Source organism: Cricetulus griseus (genome assembly GCF_003668045.3).
Source record: "Cricetulus griseus strain 17A/GY chromosome 1 unlocalized genomic scaffold, alternate assembly CriGri-PICRH-1.0 chr1_0, whole genome shotgun sequence".
NCBI lineage: Eukaryota > Metazoa > Chordata > Mammalia > Rodentia > Cricetidae > Cricetulus > Cricetulus griseus.
The window spans coordinates 35,348,477-35,376,053 of NW_023276806.1; the positions used below are offsets into that span (position 1 = coordinate 35,348,477).

The window sequence follows — 27,577 nt, forward strand, 5'->3', positions numbered from 1 at the left end:
GGTCATCACTGATGTACCCAGTTCTATTGATTCTTTTGCTACAAGCACAATGTGTCTTATTCAGCTCACAAGCTCACGATGCCTGAGCAGCCATCTCTATTATTCTTCTGCCCAATGGTTCTTAAGTGGGCAGAGCCACGCCCAGGAGATTCACGGAATCTGACTCAGACTCCACACAGAGGAGGAGAATCATGCAAAGGTTCAGAGTGGTGCCTTTTCATGCCTTCCAGTCTTTAAATTTTTTACGACATTTTTATTTTATTGTCCAAAAAAAAAAAACCCAACTCATTGATATGGCCTCCAGTCTGGTGGATTTAGATTTTCACTGTCTGCTTTCCACTTAACCTATGAACCTCTTGTACCTTTTTCCCTAAAGAAGGTTCAAACCAACTGGAGTGATATTTCCTCTTTCTTAACCATTTCATCCCTTCTTCCAATGTCCCTGAATCTCTACTCCCTGTTGCCTTTTCTCTCTAAGTCAAAGAAATATCCCTCATCACGCATGTATTACTCACAGTCGACACAAGGAATAGAATTCAGAAAAAAAAAATACTGATTCAGAAAACTTTTGTTGTTTTTGTTTTGTTCGTTTGTTTTGAGACAGAGTCTCGCTATGTAGTTATGGCTGTCCTGAAACTCATATAGACCTATAAATTTCCAGAGATCTGTCTACCTCTGCCTCCTTTTAACAAAAGGTCTAATAACAGAGGTGTGGACTATGGGGGCTCCTGCAACTGCTATGACTGGCAGAGAAAAGAACCTTGAGAGGCAAGAAGGAAACCCAGTTCAACACGACTTAGTTAGCCAAGCTGGTTCAAACTTCTGGAGTGTGACCCTGAATGTTTTATTTTTGTACATATTTAAACACTGTAAAACTTTGGAAAAAGGTTTCTTTGTCACAGTTATCACAACAAACTTAAGGTGTGGCTACACTGAAACTCCCTTGCAAAGTACATGTCCTTTGCAAAGCACCTTAACCTCTCTTAAAAGAATAGTTCTTTAAACCTATAATGGCTCCCTCTATGATGGTATCTCTTTTCTTGCTCTCCTCTATTCTTCCCCTGACTAGAACTTCCTGTTCCCTCATGTCCTCCTCTCCCTTCCTCTTCTCCCCTTCTCTTTATTCTAACTCCCTCTCCCCTCTTGCCCATGCTCCCCATTAGCTTAGGAGATCTTGTCCCTTTCCCCTTCCCTGGGGGACCATGTATGCCTGTCTCTCATAGGCTCCTCCTTGTTTCCTAGTGTCTCTGGCAGTGTGGATTATAGGCTGCTACTTCTTTGCTCTAGGTCTAAAATTCATATATGAGTGAGTACATACCATTTTTGTCTTCTTGTGACTGGGTTACCTCACTCAGGATGGTTTCTTCTAGTTCCATCCATTTGCCTGTGAATTTCAAGATTCCATTGTTTTTGACTGCTGAGTAGTACTCCATTGTGTAAATGTACCACATTTTCTTCATCCATTCTACAGTTGAGGGGCATCTAGGTTGCTTCCAGTTTCTCAAGATTCCATTGTTTTTGACTGCTGAGTAGTACTCCATTGTGTAAATGTACCACATTTTCTTCATCCATTCTACAGTTGAGGGGCATCTAGGTTGCTTCCAGTTTCTGGCTATTACAAATACTACTGCTATGAACATGGTTGAACAGATGTCCTTGTTATAAGAATGTGCATCTTTTGGGTATATGCCTGAAAGTGGAATTGCTGGATCTTGTTGAAGTGTCCAGAGATCTACAAGGTTGACCCCCAACTAATAATCTAAGCGACAGTCGAGAGGCTACTTTAAATGCCCTTCTCCGATAATGAGATTGATGACTACCTTATATGCCATCCTAGTGCCTTCACCCAGCACCTGATGGAAGCAGAAGCAGAAGCAGACACCCACAGCTAAACTCTGGAATCCAGTTGCAGAGAGGGAGGAGTGATGAGCAAAGGGGTCAAGACCAGGCTGGAGAAACCCACAGAAACAGCTGACCTGAACAGGGGGTTGCTCATGGACCCCACACTGATAGCTGGGAAACCAAATAGGACTGTTCCAAACACCCTGAAGGAGGATGTCAGTTTGGAGGTCTGGACAATCTATGGGGCCACTGGTAGTGAATCAGTATTTACCCCTAGTACACAAATGAACTTTGGGAGCCCTTTCCACATGGAGGGATACTCTCTCAGCCTAGACACACTGGGGTGGGTCTAGGCTCTGCTCCAAATGATATGACAAACTTTGAAGATTCCCCCATGGAAGGCCTCACCTCCCTGGGGAGCAGAAAGGGGTTGGGATAGGGGGCCAATGAGGGGAGGGGAGGAGGGGAGGGAGAGGGAACTGTGATTGACATGTAAAAGAAGTTTGTTTCTAATTTGAAGAAAAAAAATGGGTTTTACTGACTGAGAAATGGTGCTCAGGAGAAGAGTCAAGGGAGGAAGAATTTCTAATAAGCACTATCGCCAATCCTTTTGCCAAGTTCACGGGACCTCTTCCCTAGGATGGGCTCTCTCTTCATTAGGGTTACCATTGCTGTGAAGAGACACCATGACCTTGGCAACTCTTATAAAGGAAACATTTCATTGTGGTGGTTTACTTAACAGTTCAGAGGTTCAGTCCATCATGGTGAGGAGCATGGTGGCATGCAGACAGGCATGGTGCTGGAAAAGTAGCTGAGTGTCTTACATCTTAAAGGGCAACACTGAGAGAAGCTTGAGAAAAAGAGATGCCGAAGCCCACCCCCACAGTGACACGCTTTCTCCAACAAGGCCACACCTTCTAATAATGCCTCTGCCTTTGGGGGCCATTTTCTTTCAAACCACCACAGGTTTATTGATGGAGAAACAATAAGGGGTGTTCATGGGAGGGCTGACATTACAGAAGAGTAAAGATTGCCAGGTTATTATCACATCCATTCTCAGCCATCTGGATGGAAAACAGGTATTCACATCCCCTCCACTGAAGAGAAAATCCTGCGTGTTCAACAGTTCTGGCTTCTCTATTTCTATCTATAAGCCCATGGACCCCATGCCCTCTTCCGTGGACAGGACTTCAAGGAATTAACAAAAATAGTATTTAACTCACTATTTGAAAAGTAAAATGAATACCAAAAAATGATGCACAAAATATTAAGACTGCAAAGAAAGCCAGGATCAGGAATTGTGCCTTCCTGAGTCAGGTTACGGCTGGGACTGAGTGGAAAGCCCCGTCACACGATCTTGCTCATTGAGAATGTTGTGCATTCATTTTGGTTTCATTTTGTTGCACTAAAATCTTCTGTTCTCTCCTGAGTTTGGGGACTTCCAAAGGCAAAGGTTCACTTGTTTCATGGAATCCTGGCCCTGCCTCTATGTTCTAAAGATGGCATATGCCAGTCAGCTAGTGTGACCTTCAGCAGCCTTAGGAGGAAGCCAGCAATTCAAAGGGAATTTCTTTAGGGCAGGAAAGGATTTTCCCAGTTGATGAGGTATAGCCTGTGAAAGGAAGGTTCGAACGGATACAGCAGAAAGACCTCTCCCGTTTCAGGGTACGTGGTTTCCCCAGCCACGGGTAGGTTAGAAAGACTGTTCAGATCACCCCCTGTTGCAGAGAGGAGGCTGAGAGGGGTGCACCATGAAGGATGGATCTGGGAAAGAGCCATGAAGGCTGCAGAGGATGAATCTTCTGCAGCAGGAAACACAGGTCGTCCCAGAATCGAATGGCATGTCCTACGGGAGAGGCGGCCTATGGTCTTGCAACTCACAGAAGAAGGGAGAAATAGAAACAAAGCCCAGATATATCAAAGGCCTTAGGCTGAGCTTCCTCCCATCCTCAGCCCTTCTGCACCCTGCAAAGCCAGCTGTGGGTCAGAGAGTAGAGGCCAACACGAAACTACCTGTGGGGAAGCACCTCCCAGCACTGGACAGTAAGGAAGGTTGAGTTGGGGAGAATGTTTGAGCCGCTTGAGAAATGGATGCCTTGTATTGGATTGAATTGGACCTTTAATATCTGGAAATGGGGCTAATTAGGCTCTGAAGTGGCTAAGGAGGGGAGGATGGGCTCTGTCCAAGATCTTCACTGTGACAGAAGGTAGTTAGTGAAAACAATGTTTAATCATACCATCAGTGGCTGCCTGTGAAGTTCAAACCACTTTATGAAACAGGCAGGTTTCTTTTCACTGGTCCTCTATGTTGACCTAGGCTCTGGCCTTCTCTACTCATGACCTCAGAGGACAAGCACCTGCCTACTGTGCTCGCCGGGGGCTGCAACACCAAGGCTGCCTCAGCTCCACATCTGTCAGCAACACTGTCCATCCGTGAACCTGCCACAGCACCACATCTCAGGGCCTAGGATGGTGACAGCTTCCATACTCCCAGATCTGGATGTTTCCACATCTTTCGTTTGGTCCTTGAAGTCCTGTCCATACCTCTGTTAATAATGTTGTTTTAGCAAAGGAAATCTTTTGTTTTCGGTGGGATACATTTTGTGAGTGAAAGGTTTAGTTGTGGGCTAGAGAGATGGCTCTGAAGTTAGGAAAACTCTATCAAAGGACCAGAGCTTCGATTCTAGTTCCTACATATGTTGGCTCACAAATTCTTAGAACTCCTGTTCAAGGGACATGACACTGCCTTCTTGTCTCCATGGGTACCCCCCACATACATGTGTGCATTCCCATTCATACACACACATACTAAACATAATTTGTTTTGGTTTTGTTAAGGTAAATATGAATTTGGATGTGTTGCTATTTTCCATTATGCTTCTGGCACAAGTATAACCAAATGGTATGCGTGCTCTTTGAGTGAATGGAGGCTGTATGGAGCAGCTTCGAAGGTTCACTCTGCACGCATGATCTGCTTATGCTCAAAATCAAGGCTGTAGTTTTTCCAGTTGGAGGCTGGACCTGAGCAGTATGCTTACATCGTTTGCCAATTCTCACCCACAGTCTTGGCTTTGGAGTATCTTTGTTTTTAGAACAATAGAAGTCATATAGTTAAAGAGCGATGCCAAAACAAATAAACAAACAAACCAGCCCCATAAAATAATGATTATATATTCATCTTCTAGTTCTTCAAAAAGTAGAGTCAATTGAATAATAAAGTTAATAATATAGATTTTTGGGAAGAGTCACTTATTAAAAATCACACACACATGAGTTGGCTCCCAATATTTCCTTAGAGTATTTTATGGAAAACAATAGCTTATCCTCTCAAAGAGTAAACCCACAAACCACATAAGAACTCTCACTAAAAATTCAGGTATGAAAACTCCTGCTTCTGGGATGCAGTTTCTCTATTGAAGATAGTGAAATAGGCCTGCTCTTCCACATGTTGAGAGACCTCACCCCAGGAGTGTGTGGTATCCATTATGCCCCTTTCCTAGAAGGTCATCACTAGTTTGTGAGCCTTGAGTACAGTACAGATTTAATCCCTCATGTGTATAGTAATTGCCTGGGGAGCTCATTAACAAGCTGCCTCCAGAATGCAGGTGTGTAACCCTCACTTTGAACAGCCAGTGTGAGTTTTTCGCTAGTAATTTATAAAATGGCCCTGTGAGCTCCCCTACACATCAACTGTTTTGCACATTCTTCTAGATGCTGTAGTATTAGCAGAAGTGTCATTATGCTGTGAACAGACAGTTTAACCAGCGGATAGTATGACTAACTAATTGATCAAATGAAGGAAGAAATGTAAGCAACTGCTCATACTCCAACTTCATTTCCCTCATAAATTCCTCACAGATTTGTGACTGGCTGATAAGAGTAGCCAAGAGTTCTTGTCTGTCTTTACAGCACTCTCTGTGACTGGCTATGGCCCAGGATCCTTTGGGCTGGGTGATGACATTCACCCAGGCTTTCCTTGATCAGGAATAAATAGGAGAACTTGTAGCCAGTCACAACAAGGAGCATGGCCGGTTTCACCCTTCATCGCCAGTGCAATCTCATGAGCACAGAGGTCAGCTGGCTGGCAGGATCTTGGATTCTCTTCTTGATGTGCCTGGTTTGGAAGTCTCCCTCACTGCCCAGCCTTGCTCACTTGGACCTGCCAAGACAAACAGGCATGCCAAACTCACTGGCAACGGTGGTGGTGCCTTTGACCCAACGCTGCAGTCTGCTTATGTGTATGTGTTCACTTCCACAAGTTGCAGCCATATCTATACAGAGCGGCTGTTTTTAGGCTTTACTGGCTGCCTTGTGACTTTTCTTTTCATTGAGCCAGACAAACGGTGATGTAAATGGAGCCACTGCCCGGCACAGCTGTAGTTTCTTATTAAGTCATGGAATGATTGATGCCTTGACAGGGAAAATTCACTTACTTTTGCTGTCTGGTGCTCAGTAGAACCATTTCCGTGAGTACACAGGGAGTTTCCTATGATCTCATAATGTTTTAGTTATAATGCCACACATACCCAAAGTAGACTATAAGGAATAAATAGAAAGTACAAGGTTTGAGATACCTGATAGCCCAAGGACTGGGGACAGATGATCAGGCTTTGGATACAATTCCATTGTCCCACTTGTCATATATTCAGGGCATATTTGTTGCAGACCAATTATGTCCAAAATCTTCGGTCTGAAGAAATGCAATGGTTTTTGAGTTGCAATGTCAGCTGTCTTTAGAAACTGGATGAGAACATTTGCCAAAAGCAAACTTGACATTTTAGGATAGTGATCTCCCCCTTTTCTCTCTTTACAAAAGACTCTGATCCCCTAGAGGGCCAGAGTGACCTCTAGACTAAATGTATGGTTGGGTTTAGGCATGCTCTCTCAGCACACATGCTAGGCAAGCGTACCCACCATGCTTCCAGCCCCAGCACACAGTTCTTCAAGATACCCATCCTTTGCTGGTTTCTGTGAGTCTTGCTTCCCCGGGTCATCCTGGGTCCTGCTTGCTCTTGGATTGCCTTGGATGGAGCATCCCCCTGTCCAACCCAGCTACCCAAGAGGCCAAGGATGCTCAGAATCCCAGCTCTTTACACCTGGCAAAGCATAATCCACAGACATCTGATAAGATCTGAGATTCTTCAGACCAGAATGGTTTTGATAATACTAAGACATTATTTGTTTTTTTGTCTTTTCTAAGCATACTGGAATTTGTAAAACCCCTTTCACTTTGATCATTCAAAGCAATGGAGACGAACTTTACCAGGTGTCATTCTCCTCCTCGGGGCCATGCATTTGACTGTTTGCATTTCATTATAAGTGTGCATCTTTTCAGTATTCTGTAGAGCAACATGAAAAGTATAGGCAAAGCACATGGCATGAATACTGAGCCACAGAACATTTTCCTTCAGGAATTTGCTATTTGTTTGAATTAGAAACTGAATTATCCATTTTGTTTGGGGACATTATTTTTTTTAAGGATAATCGACAAATCATGGTTATCTCTACTTGCATATTTTGTAGGTGTTTTCTAGAAAACAAGAAATTCAATCCCATCACTCAAGAAAAACAACTGACAATATTTTATCTTTCAAAGGAAAAATAGGATTCTGAGACCGTCTCATAAGCCATCATATATTTGGCTGCTTCCCCACCAGGAACTACTTATTCTTGGTGACATCTTGTTTTTATTCAAGGAAATATATCAGCATTTATATTATTAATAAAACATGTAATGAGTGAATACTCCCAAATGACTAAGATTCCAAGATCACACATGAAAAAATACCCACCTGAGATGGGAACATACTAATATCCTTCTCTTCTTTTTTTTTATTTTTTATTATGAGACAGAGGCTCACACTGTATCCCAGGCTGGCCAGGTACTTACTGTGAGGCCCAGCTCACCTGGATCTCACAGAAGTTTTCTAGTCTCATCCTCTCAAGTTCTGGGATTCCAAACATGAACCTCTGTGTCCAGAGGAGCCAGTGACTTTTAATTCAGCAGGATGTAAAGAAAGCTCATTGCAGCAGTATCAGATTCCTCATTACAGCTTTAGAAACTAGGATTTATTGAGTTTAATTTGGTATCAAAGAATACTACCAAAAATGATCTTATGGGTTCCCTGAGCCCCGTGGGGAGGGATTTGATGGTAACATCCTGTTTAGGGCGGAGTCCTCAAAGGTCCTTTGTGTATATATTATAGTTTCCTGTTTGATATTTTTATGGGATTCCCAAGTGAGCAAACAAGTGGCTTTCTGCATCTATGTCTGGTTCTGTGCCTTTTCTTGGGCTCACTTCCTTCTGCTTGTTTGTTTTGACCTTGTCTAACATGTTGCTTTGTTTTGTTTTATTTTGTTATCATCTCGTTTTTTAATGAGAGACAGAAATGGAGTGGATTTGGATGGGAGGGGAGGTGGAAAGGAAGGAGGAGGAAGGTGTGAGAACTGTACTCAGGATATGTTATGTGAGAAAAAAATCTGTTTTCAAAAATAGAAAAAAAATAGGAATTCAGCATATGAGTATGTTATAGTTCAGCGCGCAGAGGTACGTGTCTTCAAGCACGAGCTGTGTGTGTGTGTGTGTGTGTGTGTGTGTGTGTGTGTGTGTGTGTGTGTGTCTGTCTGTCTGTCTGTCTGTCTGTCTGTCTGTCTGTCTGTCTGTGTGTACATGGCATATAGGCAGAAGAGTAACTGGAAAAACATTACCCTTGTCCCCAAACTTTTCTTGTTTTTAGCATGTTAATTGCCAATAACAAAACAAACCAGACCAATAAAAATCAGTGTTCAATTTTTTTTTAAAGTATCCCATTTACAGCCTGGTGCTTGATTTTCTTCATATGTTTTAACCACCACAGACAACACACACAGCAGAAGCAGGTAAGAGCATCAGCCTGTCTTCTACTAAGCTCAGATGTGGAAGAAATTTACAGAAATGAAAAGTCACGCCACTGTTCCTACTAAGTAATCTCTGTGTTAGAAAATGCATTCCATGCTAAATGTTACTGTTACTTTTAAGCAAATTAATAAAACTTAAATTTCTCATTTTTGTTTCTAATATTACAAATGCTGGGGCTAGAACCTAAGGTTTACGTTTGGTCATTGCCACCCTAGGCTACATAAATTCAGAGGACGGCCTCAATTGAATTCTAATTTGCTAATGTGTTTGATATGAATGTGTGGCCAGCTCTCCCATTAAAGATTGAAGTCTTTGTCATACAATTAAAGTCCCCTTGCCCATGGTCTGGCCATGCTGCTGCACTTTGCCTCTCAGTGTGTCCAGTGGCTGGGGACTGACGTCATCTCAGCTTTGTGATAAAGTGACTGCTCCTCTTTTTATCCCAATTCTCTACTTCAAGACATGTTCTGTGAATCCCTTCTCACTTCTCTGGATTAAAACCTCAATTTTTCCTTTTTATTAATTTTTATTTAAACTAAAAATAATCTTATTTTGCATACCAATCCCAGTTCCCTCTCCCTCCTGTCCTCACATTCCCCATCTAACTCCTATCCCCTCCCCAGGGAGAGTGAGCACTTGCATGGGAGATCATGAAAGTCTGTCACATCATTTGGGGCAGGACCTAGGCCCTCCCCCATGTGTCTAGGCTGAGAGAGGATCCCTCCATAGAGAATGGGCTCCCAAAGCTCATTTGTGCACTAGGGTTAAATACTGGTTCCACTGCCAGAGGCCCCCTAGACTGCCCAGGCCTCCCAACTGACACCCACATTCAGGGGGCCTGGTTTGGTCCTATGCTGGTTCCTCAGCTGTCAGACTGGGGTCCATGAGCTCCCACTTGCTCGGTCAGCTACACCTCAATTTGTTTCCTTATGTGTGTGTGCCTCTGGTCTAATCTCTCCTTCAGTTGCCCAGCGTCCCCTTTAGTTCTCTGGAATGAAGGAGCAAATGAGTTTCTGTATGTCGTTGATCCACTAGAAAGGAGTTGAACATTTCTGCCTGTATAGTTTAAAATCTCTGTGCAGGCTTCCATGATTTAATGCAATGAAGAAAAACACATACCCAGGGACACAGTGGGCACAGGCTCTTGTCTATCTGTGTGTTGTGGAGAAGCTAGGGCGTTTACATTCTCAGGGGGGAAGAGAGGTGAAAAATACCATTCCATGTTTGTAGCTGTGGGTTTTCTAACTGTGCGGCAGTGGCTTCGTCTCCCTTCATAGCTGCTGCATTGCTGCATGGTTTCTGCCCATGGAGCTCCATCGGTATGCAGATTTGGAAGCACACAGCCCCCTGGATCAAGGCCTTCAATCTTGTCACAGTTATTGTTCTAGGAATATGTCCAAAATTGCTACCAGGAATGTGTTTTACTTTTATGGTGACTTGTTCCTAAGGATAAGAACAACCAACCAACCATCCAAAAGGAAGAGATTTTTATTCAATAAATATCTATCACATTGAATTCTTGACAGGTCTGGAAGGGTAGAGTTTAGGAAGGGCCTCCAGAAGCAACCTCAAGGGTGTGGAGGAACGGACTGACCAAGGCTTTGGCAACACTTGGCTTAAAAAGGAAAATGAGGAACCGGGTGCTCATGGGATTCAGCAGGGTCCAGGGTTCAATATGCAGCCGTGGAACTGAGAAAGCAGAGAAATGTCATCCATAGACCAGTATCAACCAAAGGAACCTCCCAAGTGGATGCTTCTTGTCTTGACTCAGTTCCAAATACAAGTTTCAGCCTGGTGTGGAGGCAGGAAGATCAGGAGTTCAAGACCAGCCTGGGCTACAAGAGACCCTGTTTCATAGTAAATAAGTAAATTCATGGATACATACATACATACATACATACATACATACATACATACATACACACACACACACAATTTTTCTTACTGGTGTACCTGCTAAGCTGGCTATGCTGGTGAGGAGCGCCTGGGCAAACTGACTTTTCTTGTCAGCCTCTGTGACACACACAGTACACTAGAAGGCAGGGGAAGGAATGAGGTGGTCTCATCATCACCCTTGCCAGGCTTCTGCACTGAGAGTTGATTTACTCCATCTTTTTCCTTTGTCATGCATTCCAGGCATTTTCTCCGGCACCTTCTCCATCTTATTTGAGTTTCTATGCTATCCAGGGAATGTTTTGCTTCTTACACTGATGTTTTTCCTTGCTTCATTTTTCACTCTGTTCTATTCTGCTCTTTGTTATCTTTTTCTTCTCACACAATATATTTTGATCATATTCTTTCCCCTCCCCCAACTCCTCCCAGATCCAACTTCATGTCATATTTCTCATAAAAAGAAAAAAAAAGCACAAAAAGGGTAGAAAAACAACACCAAGACCAAAACTAAAACAAAAAGTAAAATCAAAACCAACTTAAAGAGGAAGAGAAATAGAGATTAACCTTTCAGAAAATCATCATGGCAAGGAATCTTTTTACCATTCTTAAACATTTGTTCATGGTTGATTTGCTTTGAGAAGTGTCTTACTCATAGGAATCCTTCTGCCTCTGACTGCAGAGTTCTGGGATTTCAGGTTTGCACTCCCAGGCTCAGACTTTCTGTGGTTCTTGTGGGCGTAACCAGTTGTGTTTTGCAGACAAACATGGAGGCTATGAAGCACAGCCACCGTAACTGGTTGGGAATGTGTCACGTAGGCACTGAAGGAATGCAGATGACTCCCATGCTGGTGCATTGGCTTACTCAGACTGACACCGTTAAAAGCCCCGCTTGACAAACATAAGCACAGTGATGGACTGCATGTTTCCCGAGCAACACATGCTTGGATGACAGACAACTCTGTTGTGTTAGGGACTTACTTATCTTTCAAGAATCAGTTTTTCATCTTGCTCTCCAAGCTCATAAAGCTGCTTAAAACTCTGACTTTTTACCTCTGACTAAGACTGGAATATGAAGGGTACCAAACTCAGAATCCATCCCGGTACTCTAGTCTGGATAACCTTAGGCCCAGAGACACAAGTTGACAGTTCATGTTGTTAAAACATAACAAAAGTTAAGGCCATGGGACAGACTGACAAGAATTAGAACTATCTAGACCAAAGATCAGAGCCATTGCCAAATCAAAGCACAGCAGACCCAGGGGGAGGACATACATCCTTATGTCTTGTCCCCACGCTCTTTGAACTCATTCTAGTGCTTTCTACTGACAAACTCCAACCATCACAAGTCAGAATGCAAGGGAGTCCAGCCTCTGAGTCTCCAGAGGCCACTGCATAAGGGAGCTAGAAAATGGGCCTGAAAGGGTAGGCTGGGGTTAAGAAGCCTTTCAGTGGGATCATAGTTAGGATGCTGGCCCCAGCATCTGCTCACTATGGAGCAGATGGGACTCCTCTGCCATCTAATATGCTAATATTCTAGTGCCCTTCTAGGTTTGTATCCAGTTGTTTTTCAACCACATATGATGGCACAATGTGGTGCAGGCCTTATATAGCATGGCTGTTACTTTTATTTTTTTTTATATTTTTAATTGTCATCATTTTGTCTTTTTGCTAAAATTTGTCCTGAATTCCATGTCCTGACTAATTGTTTTGTTTGTCTGTTGGTTTGGTAGGTGGGCTTTTCGCTTTGAGACAAGGTATTTCTAAGTCACCTTAGCTGACCCGGAACAATCTATTTAGAACCAAACTGGCTGAAGTGCACTGGCCACCATGCCTGGCTGAATAGTTCATTTTAATCAAGGATTCCTTCTTTGGACTTACATTTTAATATCCCAGTCACATGCTCTCCTTGGGTACTGGGGTGGTTTTCAGCATTTTGTCTGTCTGAATTGCCAACTCTATCATCTGCTTCCTGAAGCTGATGCTCCAAGCTCCTGTGGTCACTTTCTGCATCAATATAAATAAACATCTAGGGTCTTTCCCCCATTCTTTCTCATTCTCTACTTCTCTCATTCTGGTTCCTTCATGATGGCTTGTCTCGACTGTTTGCTATTTCCTTACAATGTTATCAGTTAAATGCTGTGTGTGTGTGTGTGTGTGTGTGTGTGTGTGTGTGTGTGTTTGGGAGGAGGCAAGATGTGTTTAAGATGGACTTACAGGTTAGTAGATGAAGTAAAAATCAGGGTCGGATTCCTAATTTCCAGGCCTATTTGTGTATCCCTTGGAGAAGATGACATAGTTTCTACCAGTTATGTGATGCTAAGTGTTGCCTCATTTTTTTTTCTTCACTCAGATTCGAAGCCAGAGCAAAGCATCGGGCTCTGGCCTGTGTGAGGGGGATGAAGTGGTGTCTATCAATGGCAACCCTTGTGCAGACCTTACCTACCCAGAAGTCATCAAGCTCATGGAGAGCATAACGGACTCTCTCCACTTGCTTATTAAAAGGTAAAGCAAATTGGCTGAATGAGGTATTTGTTTCTTGAAGCTAAGTGGGAATGACTATAGAGTCTATGATCATAGGTACTATGAGTTATGAGGGAGTTCATGGTACTGTACAGAAAGTCAGGACAGCTAAACAGAACACCACAGTGTTTGAGAACAAGCAATTCTATTCGAAGGGGCTTTCTGGCTAGTTGAGACTTAACTTGAAATTATTTAGGTCAAACACTTTGTCGGAAATCTTAGGTATTTTAGGCCACCTTTTTAGAAAGATCATTGTACTAATCCTAAGAATACCATTTTCAAGGTGAAGAGGTCAGGATTATAATTCCTAGATTTGAAGATGAATTGAAAATGATTGTGCATTGAACTATTGACCAATACAATAACTTTTTATAAAAAGATGATGCCTTGGGGGTGGGGAACAAAAAGCTTAAAAGTAGATTTTCACTTCTCAGGACTTACAATAAAACCATATTTGGGTATGGAGGAGCAGGCTAGATAAAGATTTGGTGCTGTCAAAGTGTTATTTACAGTGTAGAAGAAACACCCCCTACACACCGTCATATGATATATAAATCTGTGTGTGTGAGCAGTGCATATATGAATACAGGCCTATTGTATGTAAATATTTCCTCATCAAGCTCTTAGGATCCCACTTACTTATAATGTTGCCTATTGCTTTTCAAAGTAACCAATGAAAAAGTAACTATTTAAAAAACAAAAATTAGCAGAAACAATTCAAACAATGTATCAGGCTGCCAAGGGAGCATTGTTCCTGCATTTGCCCCATTCTGAGTAAGTCTGCTAAATGTTTGAGGGCTTCCAGCTTCCCCATCTGCAGAGTCTACATACAAATAGGAGTCAATCTTTTTTACTTTATTCCCCCTTTGTGCCTTTACTGACTTAAGGAGGCCAGTTTCTCTGGAACACACTAGTCTGGGACATGTTCTACTGGTTCCTGTTTCCATTATGATGTTATCACATAAGAAAACATTTGTTTCAAAGCTCAACCTTAGGCACCTAACTCGTTTCAGAAATTAATGCATTTGTTCTCTGCTGCTCTGAATAGCTAGGCTCATGTTTGGTTTTGTTTTTCTCTTAAGTATTTTGAATTTCTAAGAGACAGTTAATTGGACTGGAGAGTTGGAACAATGCCTAAGGCCACTTGCTCTTGCATAGGACATGGATTGATTCCCAGCACCCACATGGTGGCTCAAAACTGTAACTCCAGTCCCAGGGGATCAGATGCCCTCTTCTGGCCTTCAAGGGCACCAGGCATAATAAATGAAGTATACATATATCCATGCAAACAAAACACTTGTGCACATAAAATAATAAAATAAATCAGCCAACATTTTAAGAAAGAAATAGTTAATTGATGGAAATCAAATGAAACTCCCAAAGCAACAGCAGTGTGGACATCTGAACATGTCCCTGAGGCTAAGCAGTCCTCAGTAGTCATAGCACTGTTAGAGTTTGGCTTTATTACCCAGAGATGACTGGCTAACTCTATTAAGAACAAAACAAAAGCCAGCCTTTTAATACTGAATCTTTATTACCTTAGATGTTACAAAAATCATAAAAAAAATCAAGAGCAAATGATTTTCTAATTGTACAAATGGTGAGATTGAATACCTGTGTGTATATATTTCCCTCTCTTTAAATTTCCCTCTTATTCTTTATGATTTTTTATTCATGTGTATAAATTTCACTTAAATTAACAAGAAATATTAGCACTGGCCTGTTTGCCTGTATCCCGATCTATACGGCAAGAATGAACTGAGACTGTTCTCTTCTCAGATGCATAACTGATGCATAAATAGTTCAAAGTGATTTCAGCTACCTTTATCCATTCTGCCAGATTAAACCGCTCTAAGTTTGGCACTCTGGGATGCAGTTGCATAGAGATGGTCATCATTTCCTACATGAGAATGAACTGCCGGTACTGCTAGCTCAAGCTTACATTCTCAACTCTCAGGAGGCTGAGACAGGAGGATCTTCATGATTTGAAGCCTAGGCTATGGAGTGAATTCCAGGCCAGTGTGGTCTACACTGTAAAAACCCTGTCTCAAAAAGTGAATAGTCTAATCTGCTGACAACATGTTTCAAAAAGTGTAGTTTTGGTTGGCTCGTTTTGTTTTGTTTGTGGCAGGGTTTCTCCCTGTAGTCTGGCTGTCCTGAAACTCACACTGTAGATCAGGCTGACCTCTCACTCAGAGATCCACCTGCCTCTGCCTCCCAAGAGAATAATCCCACAGGAGTTAAAGGCCTGTGCCACCACCACCAACTAGCTTATATTTATGTTATTTTGTTTTGTTTCTATAATTTTTAAATAGTATACCATTTTGAAGCTTTTCAGATGGCTTGCATAGAGAAAGCAACAATTGGTTTTATTTTTTTAAAGATTTATTTATTTATTATGCACACAGTGTTCTGCCTGTATGTATGTCTGCAGGCCGCAAGAGCCCACCAGATTTCACTACAGATGGTTGTGAGCCACCATGTGGTTTCTAGGAATTGAACTCAGGACCTTTGGAAGAGCAGGCAGTGCTCTTAACCACTGAGCCATCTCTCCAGCCCAAATTGGTTTGATTTTTGTTGTTTTTTTCTAAATGTAGTCAAAATCACAGTTAGAGGTAAACATTTTGTACATTGGCCTGAAATTCCACTTACACACAATTGCAGAGTAAATTCCTTTGAGTAAAAGAGAAGTAGCCACCCCTTGTGTGGATGATCCCTGCACTAGTCAGGATCCATTCCCAGGAAACAAGAAGGGGGAGAGAGAGAGCTACTGCTGCTTGAAAACTCCACAAGTATGAGAAATGAAAGCATCTCCCACAGCTGTTTTGTGAATGACACTTCTCTTATAAACGGGCCTAGAGCTTGGAGATTTGGAAAGAAGTTGTTTGACTCCTGAAATGCCATTGCTTCTCACAAATACATATGCAAACTTGACTGTGAATGGATAAGTTTGCATAAGAGGAGAATCAGTGTGAGGACAGAGATTCTACAAGGAAAATTCTGGAAGGGACAAGTGCAAATAGAAACATTATAAATACCTTATGACTTAGCAATTTGTTGCAGCATAGAAAGGATTGCTTTTTACATAGGAGATCTGGGCTGGGGTCTACTATGCTCACTAGAGCTTAGAAATGGATTTCCATTTCATCCTTTCAAACATATACCATGGATAAAAATTATTCATGGTTTAAGGTTGATCTGAAGCTCTGGATGTGTCTCTGTGACTTGATTATGTCTAGGCCAAAGCTTACTCCACAAGGCACTGAAGGTCCTGGTCACCTACAGCAAAAATAGTTCGTTGAGAAAACCCAAACATTTTCAAATAAGGGGCACACACATAGCTATACTCTGTGCTTTTTACAAATAAAGGCTGAATTAAAGATGGGTTTGGATTTCAATTTTTTGTAAGTATTTTTCTTGTTCTTGAAAGACAATTTTATCTTGATGACTTTTAGTGGTCATGAGGATATGCTGCCAAGTTCTATTTTCTAATATAGTGGAGTTATTGGGGGATTTTTATTGAACCGTGCATGAGACATCATAAATGTTGGGAAACCCTTTGGGAGGGGGGACACAGCTGACTTAACTGTTTGGATTTCTTTTTTTGTATGCAGACCATGTAGTGGCACAAGTGAGACTTTGGGCTCTGAAACAGAAAATGTAAACCATCAAGATCTTCCACATGAGGGGCCCATGGAAACTACCACGCTGCAGATTCTTCCAGCCACAAAGACCCAGAGCAAAGACCTCTTTCTTGCTCCAGTCCAAAGTAGAGTTCCCCTAACCAAGGTCCAAGGAAATGATTGGGGTTATGCGGAATGCACAACAGGAGAGAAAATTCCCCAGATGCTTGGCTCCCAAGAACAACACTTGGTAGAAGAGGTCATCCTAAGGGAAAAGACAGAAGCAGGCCAGCCAGGTCGTGTGGTTGAGCTACAGCTGTCCCTCTCAAAGGACAGACATCAATACACTAGTGGCCCTATAGTAGCTCTCCAGGGAAATGAAAAATCCGAGTCTCCTGACCCAGACCGGAGTTCACAACACGAAAGGATTGTCCACATAAATTCGATCTCTGCTCCTGGGGAAGCAGGCACTTCTCAGCCGTCCAGCACAACAATCCAGACCTCCAGTGGCCGGGAGTTGAGAGTGATCCAAGGAAGAGAAGCAGGAGGCACAGGGCTACCCCAGGTGGAAGTGATTCTTGAGTGCTCTGACAGGCAGAAGGCAGAAGAGTGCAGGCTGCAGGCAGGAAAGGGGTGTGTGGCTTCTGGGGTGGAAGGAGGGCGGTCAGAAGCACCTCCTTCTCTGGTCTCCTTTGCGGTCTCACCAGAAGGCACCGAGCACGGGGAAGACCAGCGCTCAGAGAAGGATCACAGCAGACCACACAAGCACAGGGCACGACATGCTCGTAAGTCCTGCTGTGGGTGGGGGCCGCTGGGGGTTGCTGGCTGGGGAGCTGGCATTTTACAGTATTTTGCTAGTTGGACTGCATGAATTTTTTTTAAAAAAAAGATTCTTCTCATATCTTTCTACTGTCTTTAATGTTTTAATTAATGCATAAAATATCAAATATAAATAGTTTGGAGCATATCAGTTTCGGAATTGGAAGCAGTAATTTTCAACTTCATATTAGACTGAAATGTCTTTCAGAAACTTCATTTTATCCCCAAAGATGCAGGAACTGTTAAAGAAATATGAAATATTCCTCTTTTATTTGTTGAAGCATGTTATGACATTTCGTGTTAAAATACTCTGAAGCGTATTGGAAGTTAAGTGGACTAAGTTTAAATGACAAAAACAGTTCCTCCTTTTTCCAAAGTGCCTTTAACGCAGGCTCCACACTGATATTAAAAGTGGAGTTTCATTTTTGACAAAAAGAAAAGGAAAAAGAAAAAGGCATTCTGCGGCTTGATGATGCTTGCAGAAGTGTTTGATGGACAAGGGCATGTGTGATGCCCAGTGGTTACATGATCCTTGCCGGGGTGTAAGCCTCACTAGGTGGCAGTGCTTCACTTCCAGGCTTGGTCTCCAGGGCCATGCACAGGCAGCTCTGTGTTCCCCCACCAAAAATGGGGCTTAATGCAAGGCCTCTGCTGGCATTTTGTTTTATCTGGGTTATTAAGGTCACAAATAGAATGAGGTCAAGAATTGCAGTTAAGTGTTACTATATTTTCTTTCCTATACATAGTTCTTTTTCTTAAGTTTACTAGCTTTGGGTTTACCTGGAGGATGCAAAGGCTGACTGTACACAATAGCAATGAGCTTGGTTACCCAAAGTCATACATCAGCTTGGTAGCCCTTGTTGTTCCTTTGGGTGCATATTTTTAGCACAGCCATTTGTAGCTCTGTTGGCAAGTGCCGGTAGCCGCGCCTTATCCCTTAGGCACCCTCACATATATAGCATATCAACCCTGAGTGCTATGACAGCATGCACATAGTCCACATGTTGGCAGAGAAAAGACAACTGGGCAGTTGTTACTGTCAGTTTAATAACAAGCTGTAATATCACTAGTCATATTTAATAATGGCCAGATTTTCAACTATTTTGTCTGCACAATATTTGATCACCAGAAAAATATCTGTAAGGTTACTCTAAAATTATTTTCTCTTGTTCTATTTTTTTTATTAACCGAGTCTAACTTTTAACAACAAAAATGGTTTCCATCATGAAATATCTTATTTTTCTGACATCTTCAGTTAACTCAAGATATTATAAAATGTATTTGTAGGTCATACTCATTAAAGATAGCTATAATTAATTGATGCTATAAATTCATTTTCCAATAGCTCTTTATAACAATAAAATGAAAATATAAAATTTGTCTTTTTAAAACTGTCACATTTTTTTTAAATAGCATGATTGCTGCATCAGTTTCAGTGTTAGTTTGAAAGGCTTCAAGTCTGATAATCTTTAGACTTCCCAAGGTTTACACTTATTCCTTCTGCAACTAAAGCAAGGTTGTATTTATAAGAGACTGTTATTACATTTTCAGAATTGTGTAGCTAGTGCTGAACCTAGAGTTTATGATAGGTCTTCATAATGTACTAATACTCTGAAAAACAATTATTAACTCAATGCTGTCAATTATTAATTCACTCTTGTGAATTCATATTAATTCAATAGCTCAATGGAAAGATTTGAGGTGGTTGTCAGAGTGAAAATGAAACTTAAGTATTTAAAGGCAATACATTGAAGCATTCCATTTTAACATTTTGCCTTTAGATATGGCAGTACAAACTGCATCTTGTTTTCAAAACGTATTACATTCCTAAAGTATATTCTTTTTAATACAACCATAGCCTATTAACGGGCACTTCCCAACCTATTTTTTTTTAAAGTTTCATACTTTAATTTATGTAAGTCAACATACATAAAGCTGTGTTTAGGTGAGTATATGGAACAAGATGTTGAATTGGGGTATACATTACTACTATTTAAGTGCAAATTTGAAAAGAAATGAAAAGTGGTGTGGTTCAGTGCTTGATCATATATGCACTCCCAGAGCACAGAGGGTGGGGGCAGAATGAATGAAAAATACACGAGTTAGATTCCTTCAAATGTCAGCACCCAATTATAAGAATTTTTACATTCATTAATTTTCCCCGTTGAGAGTCAATTTCTGTGCCTTGTTCTTTGCATTCATCAATTCAATACAATCTGTGTTCTTTCCCTAGGGCTCAGGAGGAGTGAGAGTCTGTCTGAAAAACAAGTGAAAGAAGCTAAGTCTAAATGCAAAAGCATCGCTCTCCTTCTAACGGATGCTCCCAACCCCAACTCCAAGGGGGTGTTGATGTTTAAGAAGCGGAGGCGGAGGGCCCGGAAGTACACCCTAGTCAGTTACGGTACTGGCGAGCTTGAACGAGAGGAGGAGGCGGAGGACCAGGAAGAAGGTGAGAAGGACGAGATAAGTGAAGTCGCATTTCTTGGAACGAGCGAGTCAGAAGTGGATGAGGAGTTACTGTCCGACATTGACGACAACGCACAAGTTGTGAACTTTGATTGGGATTCTGGACTGGTGGACATTGAAAAGAAACTGAACCGAGGGGACAAGATGGAGATGCTGCCAGACACCACAGGCAAGGGAGCGCTCATGTTTGCTAAGAGGAGAGAGAGGATGGAACAGTTCACAGCCCAAAATGAAGAGGAGAAAACGGGTGCCGTGCCAGGCAGAGGACCACCAGATGGGCTGCAGACGGATACTCTGAGAACCGTGACTTCTTATCAAAGGCAGGAAGAGGAATCAGTGAGAATGCAGAGCTCTGTGAGTGAAAGCTCCATCCAGATGGGGCATAGTCTTGGCAACATGCCACAACAGAATGGCTTCAGTGGAGTGGCTGAGACAGCAGGGGCCCAGAGGGTGATCCCTATGAATAGAACCGCCAAGCCCTTCCTGGGAACTTTGAACCAGACAGCAGCCCCCTTCTCCCCAACGCGGAGTGTGACAAGTCCCATCTCCGACTTCCCTGCTCCGCCACCTTACTCCGCCGTCTCACCTCCACCTGAAGCCTTCTCCAGAGGGGTCTCAAGTCCAATCACTGGCCCCGCACAGCCCCCTCCATGGCCCCAGCCTGCTCCATGGTCACAACCAGCCTTCTATGATTCATCTGAGCAAATAGCTTCCCGAGATGAGAGGATCGCAGTGCCAGCGAAAAGAACGGGAATACTGCAGGAAGCCAAAAGACGAGGCACAACAAAACCCATGTTTACGTTTAAAGAAACCAAAGTGAGCCCCAACCCTGAGCTCCTGTCACTTCTTCAAAATACAGAAGGTAAGCGAGGCACTGGAGCTGGAGGGGATTCTGGGCCTGAAGAAGACTACCTCAGCTTAGGCGCAGAGGCTTGTAACTTCATGCAAAGTTCTGCCAAACAGAAGACCCCACCTCCCGTTGCTCCAAAGCCTGCGGTCAAGTCCTCCTCCTCCCAACCAGTAACCCCAGTTTCTCCAGTCTGGTCTCCAGGAGTGGCCCCAGCCCAGCGCCCTGCCTTCTCTACACCCAGTCTACCGAACCCACCGCAGGTCACAGCTGTGTCGTCCATCAAAATAGCTCAGCCTTCCTGCCCTCCTGGCCGGCCTGCGAGCGCACTGAACCTGGCTGGTCCCTTCAAAGGGCCCCAAGCAGCAGTAGTCAGTCATAACTACACACCCAAGCTATCAGCACCCACACAAGTGAATGCGGCTCCTGCTGGTGCCGGAGGACCATCCAATGAGCTTCCTGGAATGAGTGGGAAAGGAGCCCAGCTCTTCGCTAAAAGGCAGTCTAGGATGGAGAAGTACGTGGTGGATTCCGACACAGTCCAGGCCCACACAGCTCGGGCCCAGTCTCCCACTCCATCCCTGCCCGCCAGTTGGAAGTACTCCTCTAATGTTCGAGCACCCCCTCCTGTGGCCTACAATCCTATCCATTCCCCCTCATACCCACTGGCTGCTATCAAGTCTCAGCCACCGGCTGCGCAGGCTTCCAAAACGAGCAAGAAAAAGGGCAAGAAGCCTCTTAACACATTGGATGTCATGAAGCACCAACCGTATCAGCTCAACTCATCTTTGTTTACCTTTCAACCTCCCGATTCGAAGGATGGCCTCCCTCAAAAGTCAACGGTCAAGGTCAGTTCAGCCCTGGCCATGAAGCAAGCCCTTCCTCCCCGACAGGTGAATGTTGGCTCTCCCACCAATGCGCAGGCTTCGTCTGTGTACTCGGTACCGGCCTATACCTCTCAGCCCCCCTTCTTCGCCGAGGCCACCTCACCTGTCAGTGCATCCCCAGTGCCTGTGAGTGTTCCCAGCTCTCCAAAGCAAGAATCAGCTTCCTCGTCGTATTTTGTGGCACCAAGGCCGAAGTTCTCAGCCAAGAAAAGTGGTGTCACAGTACAGGTGTGGAAACCATCTGTCGTGGAAGAGTGATCTCGTAGCTGAAGCTGAGTGTCCACTTTGCTTGAAATGAATCGTTTGCAGTGTTGAGTCCCCAAGAATGCTTAGCCAATCTTCAGCTTACTTAATTAATTTCAGAAAAGTTACCTCCCAACCTGGGTCCAAGAAACATAATATTATGTTTTTGGGTCAAAACCCCAACTCAGTTTGACTTAAAATATATTTATTTTCTTTGCACACATAAAACTATCTGTGATATCCCCAAATAGGCATGTGCCATTACATCAAGTAAGCAGGATACTTAGGATTTAGGCTTTAGCCCACAGGACAGTGATGAGGATAACCAAGCTTGGAGGCACAGCCCTTCCGTAACATTGCTGTGTTCCCGGAGTGAAGGGGCTCAAATGGGGTGAAAATATAACATGATGACTGAGATTCCCTTCAAGTCACTCTTTAGTTCTATTTCTGCTATTAAAGAAGTAGGAAATCTCTGGAGGACAGGATCAGCTCTGCCCAGTCACCTCAGACGCCTGTTTGCCGTCACAGAGAAGGGACTCTGACTTGTTGGGATTTGTGTAACTTAGCAATAGGTTGTAAGGAGGGCCTTAGAGGCAGAGCGCTTACCCTGTATTGGGCCCTTGTCTAGATGTTCTCACACACATTGACTCATTTCGGAAGATATACATGAAGTAATTAGGATAGGGAGAGAATTCTCTTTATCCTCAGATGTGGATTTCCATGGTCCCACCCCAGTTCCTTAAGGAACTGTTGAGTGTCTCTCCCATTGCCAGTGAAAGCACTTGTTTGTTTTCCTGAGCTGAGGCAAAGGGTAGCACAATAGAATGACATAACATCAAAAGGAGGATGGGCATGAAGTCACGCTTGGCTATTGGTTTACTTTGAGAAGCCACATAATTGGGACTGGAGGGGTTACTGACCACAGGAGCTGGTGCATGGAGACAAAACAAGAACCGTTGGGAGCCTGTCTGGGTGACATCACAGATTTTCTTCTCCTGTTCAATTTGCTCTTTGGCATGTGCTTCCTCCACTGTCCCTTGCAATTCTATTCTTGTACCTTTATTTTCTTATTTATATTTGATGAGCCAGCATAGTTTGAACAAGGTTACCTTGTAAAGTTGGATTGCTTGCACACCATGTTGTCATCCAGCTGGATAGGAGGTTAATAATGGCACTGATCGCAAACCTGAAGACCTTTCTCATATCTATTTTAAGTCCGAGTGCAACCAACCATGGAAAATAGTCAACATGGGTTAATGTAGAGGAGTGCAAAGCAGTTATGACAGCTCCAGGGGAAACCCTCTGCTTTGTGGAGGAGACAGATGTGCCGAGAGATTTCATGATTTTCCCGGTTTGAGAGGACACAGTAAGACTTCAGTCTCAAGATACCTGTATTCCTGTCTGCTGCTGTCGCTGCCATTCTGCTGTATTCTACAATCCTATTAAAATACTTCCTTCTTTATCTGTCCACTGTATGTATTCCTTCAAGGCTTCGTGTACGACTTTGCTCTGATCTTAATCGTTTCTCTAATGTTTCTCTTATAGCATCCGAATTTCCCTTTGGAAGGCATCCTTTCTTTTGGGGGTCATCCATTGTAAAACTGTCAGTCATAGGTACTTCCAAAACATAGGGAGCAGTGGGTCAGGGACAGAGCGGTGGGGCTCACCATCCTGCTTCACTCTAGACAACCTCCTGTTGCATTTGGTGATGCAACTATATGGAGTGATTTGGTCTCTGTTTGCTTTTATGGGAATTAATCAGGAAGATTCGTCGTTTGTTAAATGCCATGGGTTTTTTGTTTGTTTGTTTGTTTTTGGTACTGTTTTTCCACTATGGAACAACCAAAAATCCTTTCTTCATATGAAATGGGAAGAGGTCATTTTGATAGCTTAGCTTTTTATTTTGTTTTTGCCTTTTTGAGACAGAATTTCTCTATGTAGACCTGGCTGTCCTAGAACTTACTGTGTAGACCAGACTGGCCTTCAACTTAGAAACCCACCAACCTCTGCTAGGATTAAAAGTGTTCACCACCCTGTGTGGCATAACTTTGCATTTTTAACATAGCATGAGTTAGAAGAAAAGGTATAGAGCTGCCCCATGAATAACAGGAAGTTAATTTGAAATCAATGGTCTGAAAGTGCTCTGGCTAGTTGTAACCCAAAAGTATCCACAGTTATGCAGTGGTTTGTGGTGTGCAGTGTCCTTGAGGAGTGGCCTTGCTGTTTCCTATTGACCGGTGGTCTTGGCAGAGCCACCGTTTACACTTCATAACTGAAGACACAGCTAACATGGCTACGTTGTCTTATCTGGAGATTGCTTGCAGGTTTAGAAACCCCTCTAAGAAACATGCCAAGCATACAGACTCAGTATCTGCAGTTTTTAATGGATGGAGCAGAGACCTCATTCAGTACCACAAGGTCCCTGAGTGGAAATTTGGTTGAACTCTCCAAAGACCAGTATGAGAAGGAGACCAAGCCAACTTCCTGAGGAAGATGGGCTTCCCCCTTTTCTCCCTCCTCCAAGGAGCCATGTGTGCTCTGCTGTGGCAGGGTTGTCAGTGTGGCAGGTATGAGATTAGAACTTTGGCATCTAACCACTGCTGCACCAACTTTTAAATCTGAGTCCTGGCTTTGCTTAGGTGGAGGTTGTTGGTGGGATCAGCTGGTTGGCTGGGTGGGGAATCTGGAAAAGCACTTTCCCGTTTTTCTTTTCTTTTTGTTTTTTGTTGGTTGGTTTTTGTTTTGTTTTGCTTGTTCCTTGTCCCTTCATGATGTCAGTTTTTGTCGTCAACAACAGCAATAGTGGATCCCTGGGTGTGCCTTGTATTGGGTGTCTGAAGAACAGTGGCCAGATGGATCCATTGTAGGCTCTATTCATGGAGGTAATCTCAGCCACTGACTGGCTGAGAGTATGCTAAATTCCCCTTCTGAGAGCTTACACTTTATAATGCCTCAAGCCCCTCTTCCCAGGAGGAACATGGTGCTGTGGAAAGTGAATTCATGTGTGAAATGGAAGATCCTAGGAGGAAAGCAGGTATTATGCAAATACAAGCTCAGCATTCCCCCACCTCTGGAGGAAGTGCATTGACACCTTAGCCTAAGAGCACTCACTAACCTATCTTTAATACTTCCATAATAGTCGTGTTCTGGGAAAGGATAAGACACAGTGCATGTATTTAGACTATTTAGTGTCACGGTTTTATAGCTATATTTTAAAATGCACATTTGGCCAATCGTCCTAGAACTCGTAAAATGGCACTATCTACAATGATTGTTGACAATAACACCCATCAACATCCCATTTAATATTCACAAGAAGCAATAGATTTCTAAGCACAGGAAAATGTGTTACAAATAGTTACTTAACATAAGCTGATGTCTTTTATTCTAGATCAGTGGTTCGAAACCTTCCTAATGCTGTGACCCTTTAATATAGGTCCACATATTGTGATGACGTCCAACCATAAAGTTTATTTTGTTGCTACTTCATCACTGTAATTTTGCTACCATTACGAATCATAATGTAAATATCTCATATGCATGATATCTGACATTCAACCTCTGTGAAAGGGTCATTCAACCCCCAAAGGGGTCTCAACTCACAGATGAAGTATGCTGTTTTAGTTATTGCTAAGTTCTCTCGGTGTAGAACAGCTGTGGATTATCCCACAAACTATATTCTAGCATCAATAGGTCACATCTGTGATGTCAAAAACAAATGATCCTCTTTTAAAGGAACACACTAATATGTGAGGCTGATGGAAGTCACTGGGGCAGAGAATACTAAGAGGATGTTACCTCTGAAAGCACAAAGCTCTCTGGGCCCCTTCCAGGAATGCTATTCAGAGCACCAGACTTGGGTGGTCAGTACCTACTGGGTGTCACCTCAGTCACTTAGGACAGAACCCACAAGCATCTTAAGGGTGAGCTCCTCAGTGTCAGCGGCACTCTCTTACAAGCCCTCACTATCAAGAAGGTCATCAAGAAGTGACTGTTTTCTGAAATGCTCAATCCTTGACCTGCCTTCAAAAGGAAATGTGGGGAACACAGTCAACTCTCCTGAAAGCACAGTTGTTGAATAATATATATATATATATATATATATATATATATATATCATGAGAAAAATATATAAATTCCAACAACCAATATTCCCAGAAACACTGACCCTCTCTGGTCTTGTACTGGACTCTGGGGGAACACAAAGACTTTTGTGAACACTTCAAAGCTGCTGGTGGAGTCAACAAGTATTCTGGGAAAATGCCGAGTTGAAATTCTTCTCTTGACTTCATACCAGGGTTGGCCTCCAGCCACAAAGCAGACCAGTAAATTCCCATAGGACTCAGACACCAGGCAAAGTGCTGGATGACCAGACACCACTTATTCCCCTGTGAGCTTCCATTCCCCCACAGGACCACTGAGAGGCAACTGTTTCCTTGACAAGATCAAGTGAAGCCTATTTCCAAAGTTGTTAAAGTGTGTGTCCATGTGATATGTGCACACCAGCCTACTGCTTGGCACCCAGAAATCAAAGAACTACTCAGAGGCAATGGAATGAAGAGAACTTTAATTTGAACATTGTCAAATCCGGGGTTGGGGGTGTCACTCAGGTATGTAGGTGTAGGTCCCCAGGTTCAGTCCCCCAGATCACTGTGAGGAAAAAAAAGTCAAATCATGTCAGACACTTACTAGATGACTGATTTTGCCAGAAGTTTGGGAGCTAACAGAGTACAATTAGGAGAAAGAAGAGAGTGGCTTCCACTGGACCCTGTAAGTGATTTTTTCATTATGGACACACACATCTGTGTTTGCTTGTATTTTTCACTGTTTTGATTTTTTTTAACATATGAAGATCCTTGTGGTGGTCTTTGTTTATCTCATGCTTGCTACTGAAATGTTAGTCAGAGAACCTCAGCAAGTTCTCCCAAGACCTAACCTTCAACCTCCCTCTGCTAATGGGAACACTCAGAGATGTTCAAAGCACACTGCAAAAATCAGAGCCTTCAGTTCCTGCCTCCTCTGCTCCATAAAAAAACATTCCTGGTATGTGCATGAGAAACAGTTTAAAGGCAAAGGACTGTAGTTGGCCCTGCACGAGAAAGAAATGTGCACTGTAGGAATAAACAGAAAGATGTCCCTCTTGGAAGTTGACATCAAAGAGTACGGTGTTGTGTTTTGTTGCACTTGGTGAGGGAACCATGTTTTCACACACCAGGCACCCCTGAATGAAGACTATCAGTTCAAATCAGGATGACAGTTAGAGAGCTGGGGCAGCCAGTCACACAGGGTCACAGCTTCTGAGGACTAGGTAGAAGGTAGAAGGTAGGCGGGAGAATTACATATTAATCACCTACTAAGTGTCAGACAGTCTGTGAAATATTTGTGTAAACTGTGGTGATAATACTTTTAATTTAAAGCCTTTAGCCCTGGAGCTGCTGAGTAGCCTTCATATATTATCCCTTTGACCAGTGGTCCAGGTAAGGGCGTAGCATTTTTTTTGCCCATTTCCTGGACTGTAGATGGGATTCCAAGGGACAAA

At 43.0% G+C, this 27,577-nt stretch overlaps 1 protein-coding gene across 3 annotated transcripts in view; it reads left to right on the forward strand.

Moving 5' to 3' along the window:
• The window catches only part of Synpo2 (synaptopodin 2), a 154,994-nt gene that overhangs the window by 96,864 nt on the left and 30,553 nt on the right, over nt 1–27,577 (forward strand). Inside the window, exons 2-4 of one of the 3 annotated variants that reach the window (XM_027395656.2) lie at nt 12,984–13,135; nt 16,768–17,561; nt 19,829–22,023. In XM_027395656.2, coding sequence (XP_027251457.1) covers nt 12,984–13,135; nt 16,768–17,561; nt 19,829–22,023 — 3,141 coding nt within the window. Of the gene's footprint in view, nt 1–12,983; nt 13,136–16,767; nt 17,562–19,828; nt 27,197–27,577 lie in introns of those variants that run through there. The other 2 variants (XM_035451675.1, XM_035451676.1) reach the window with 2 other exon arrangements.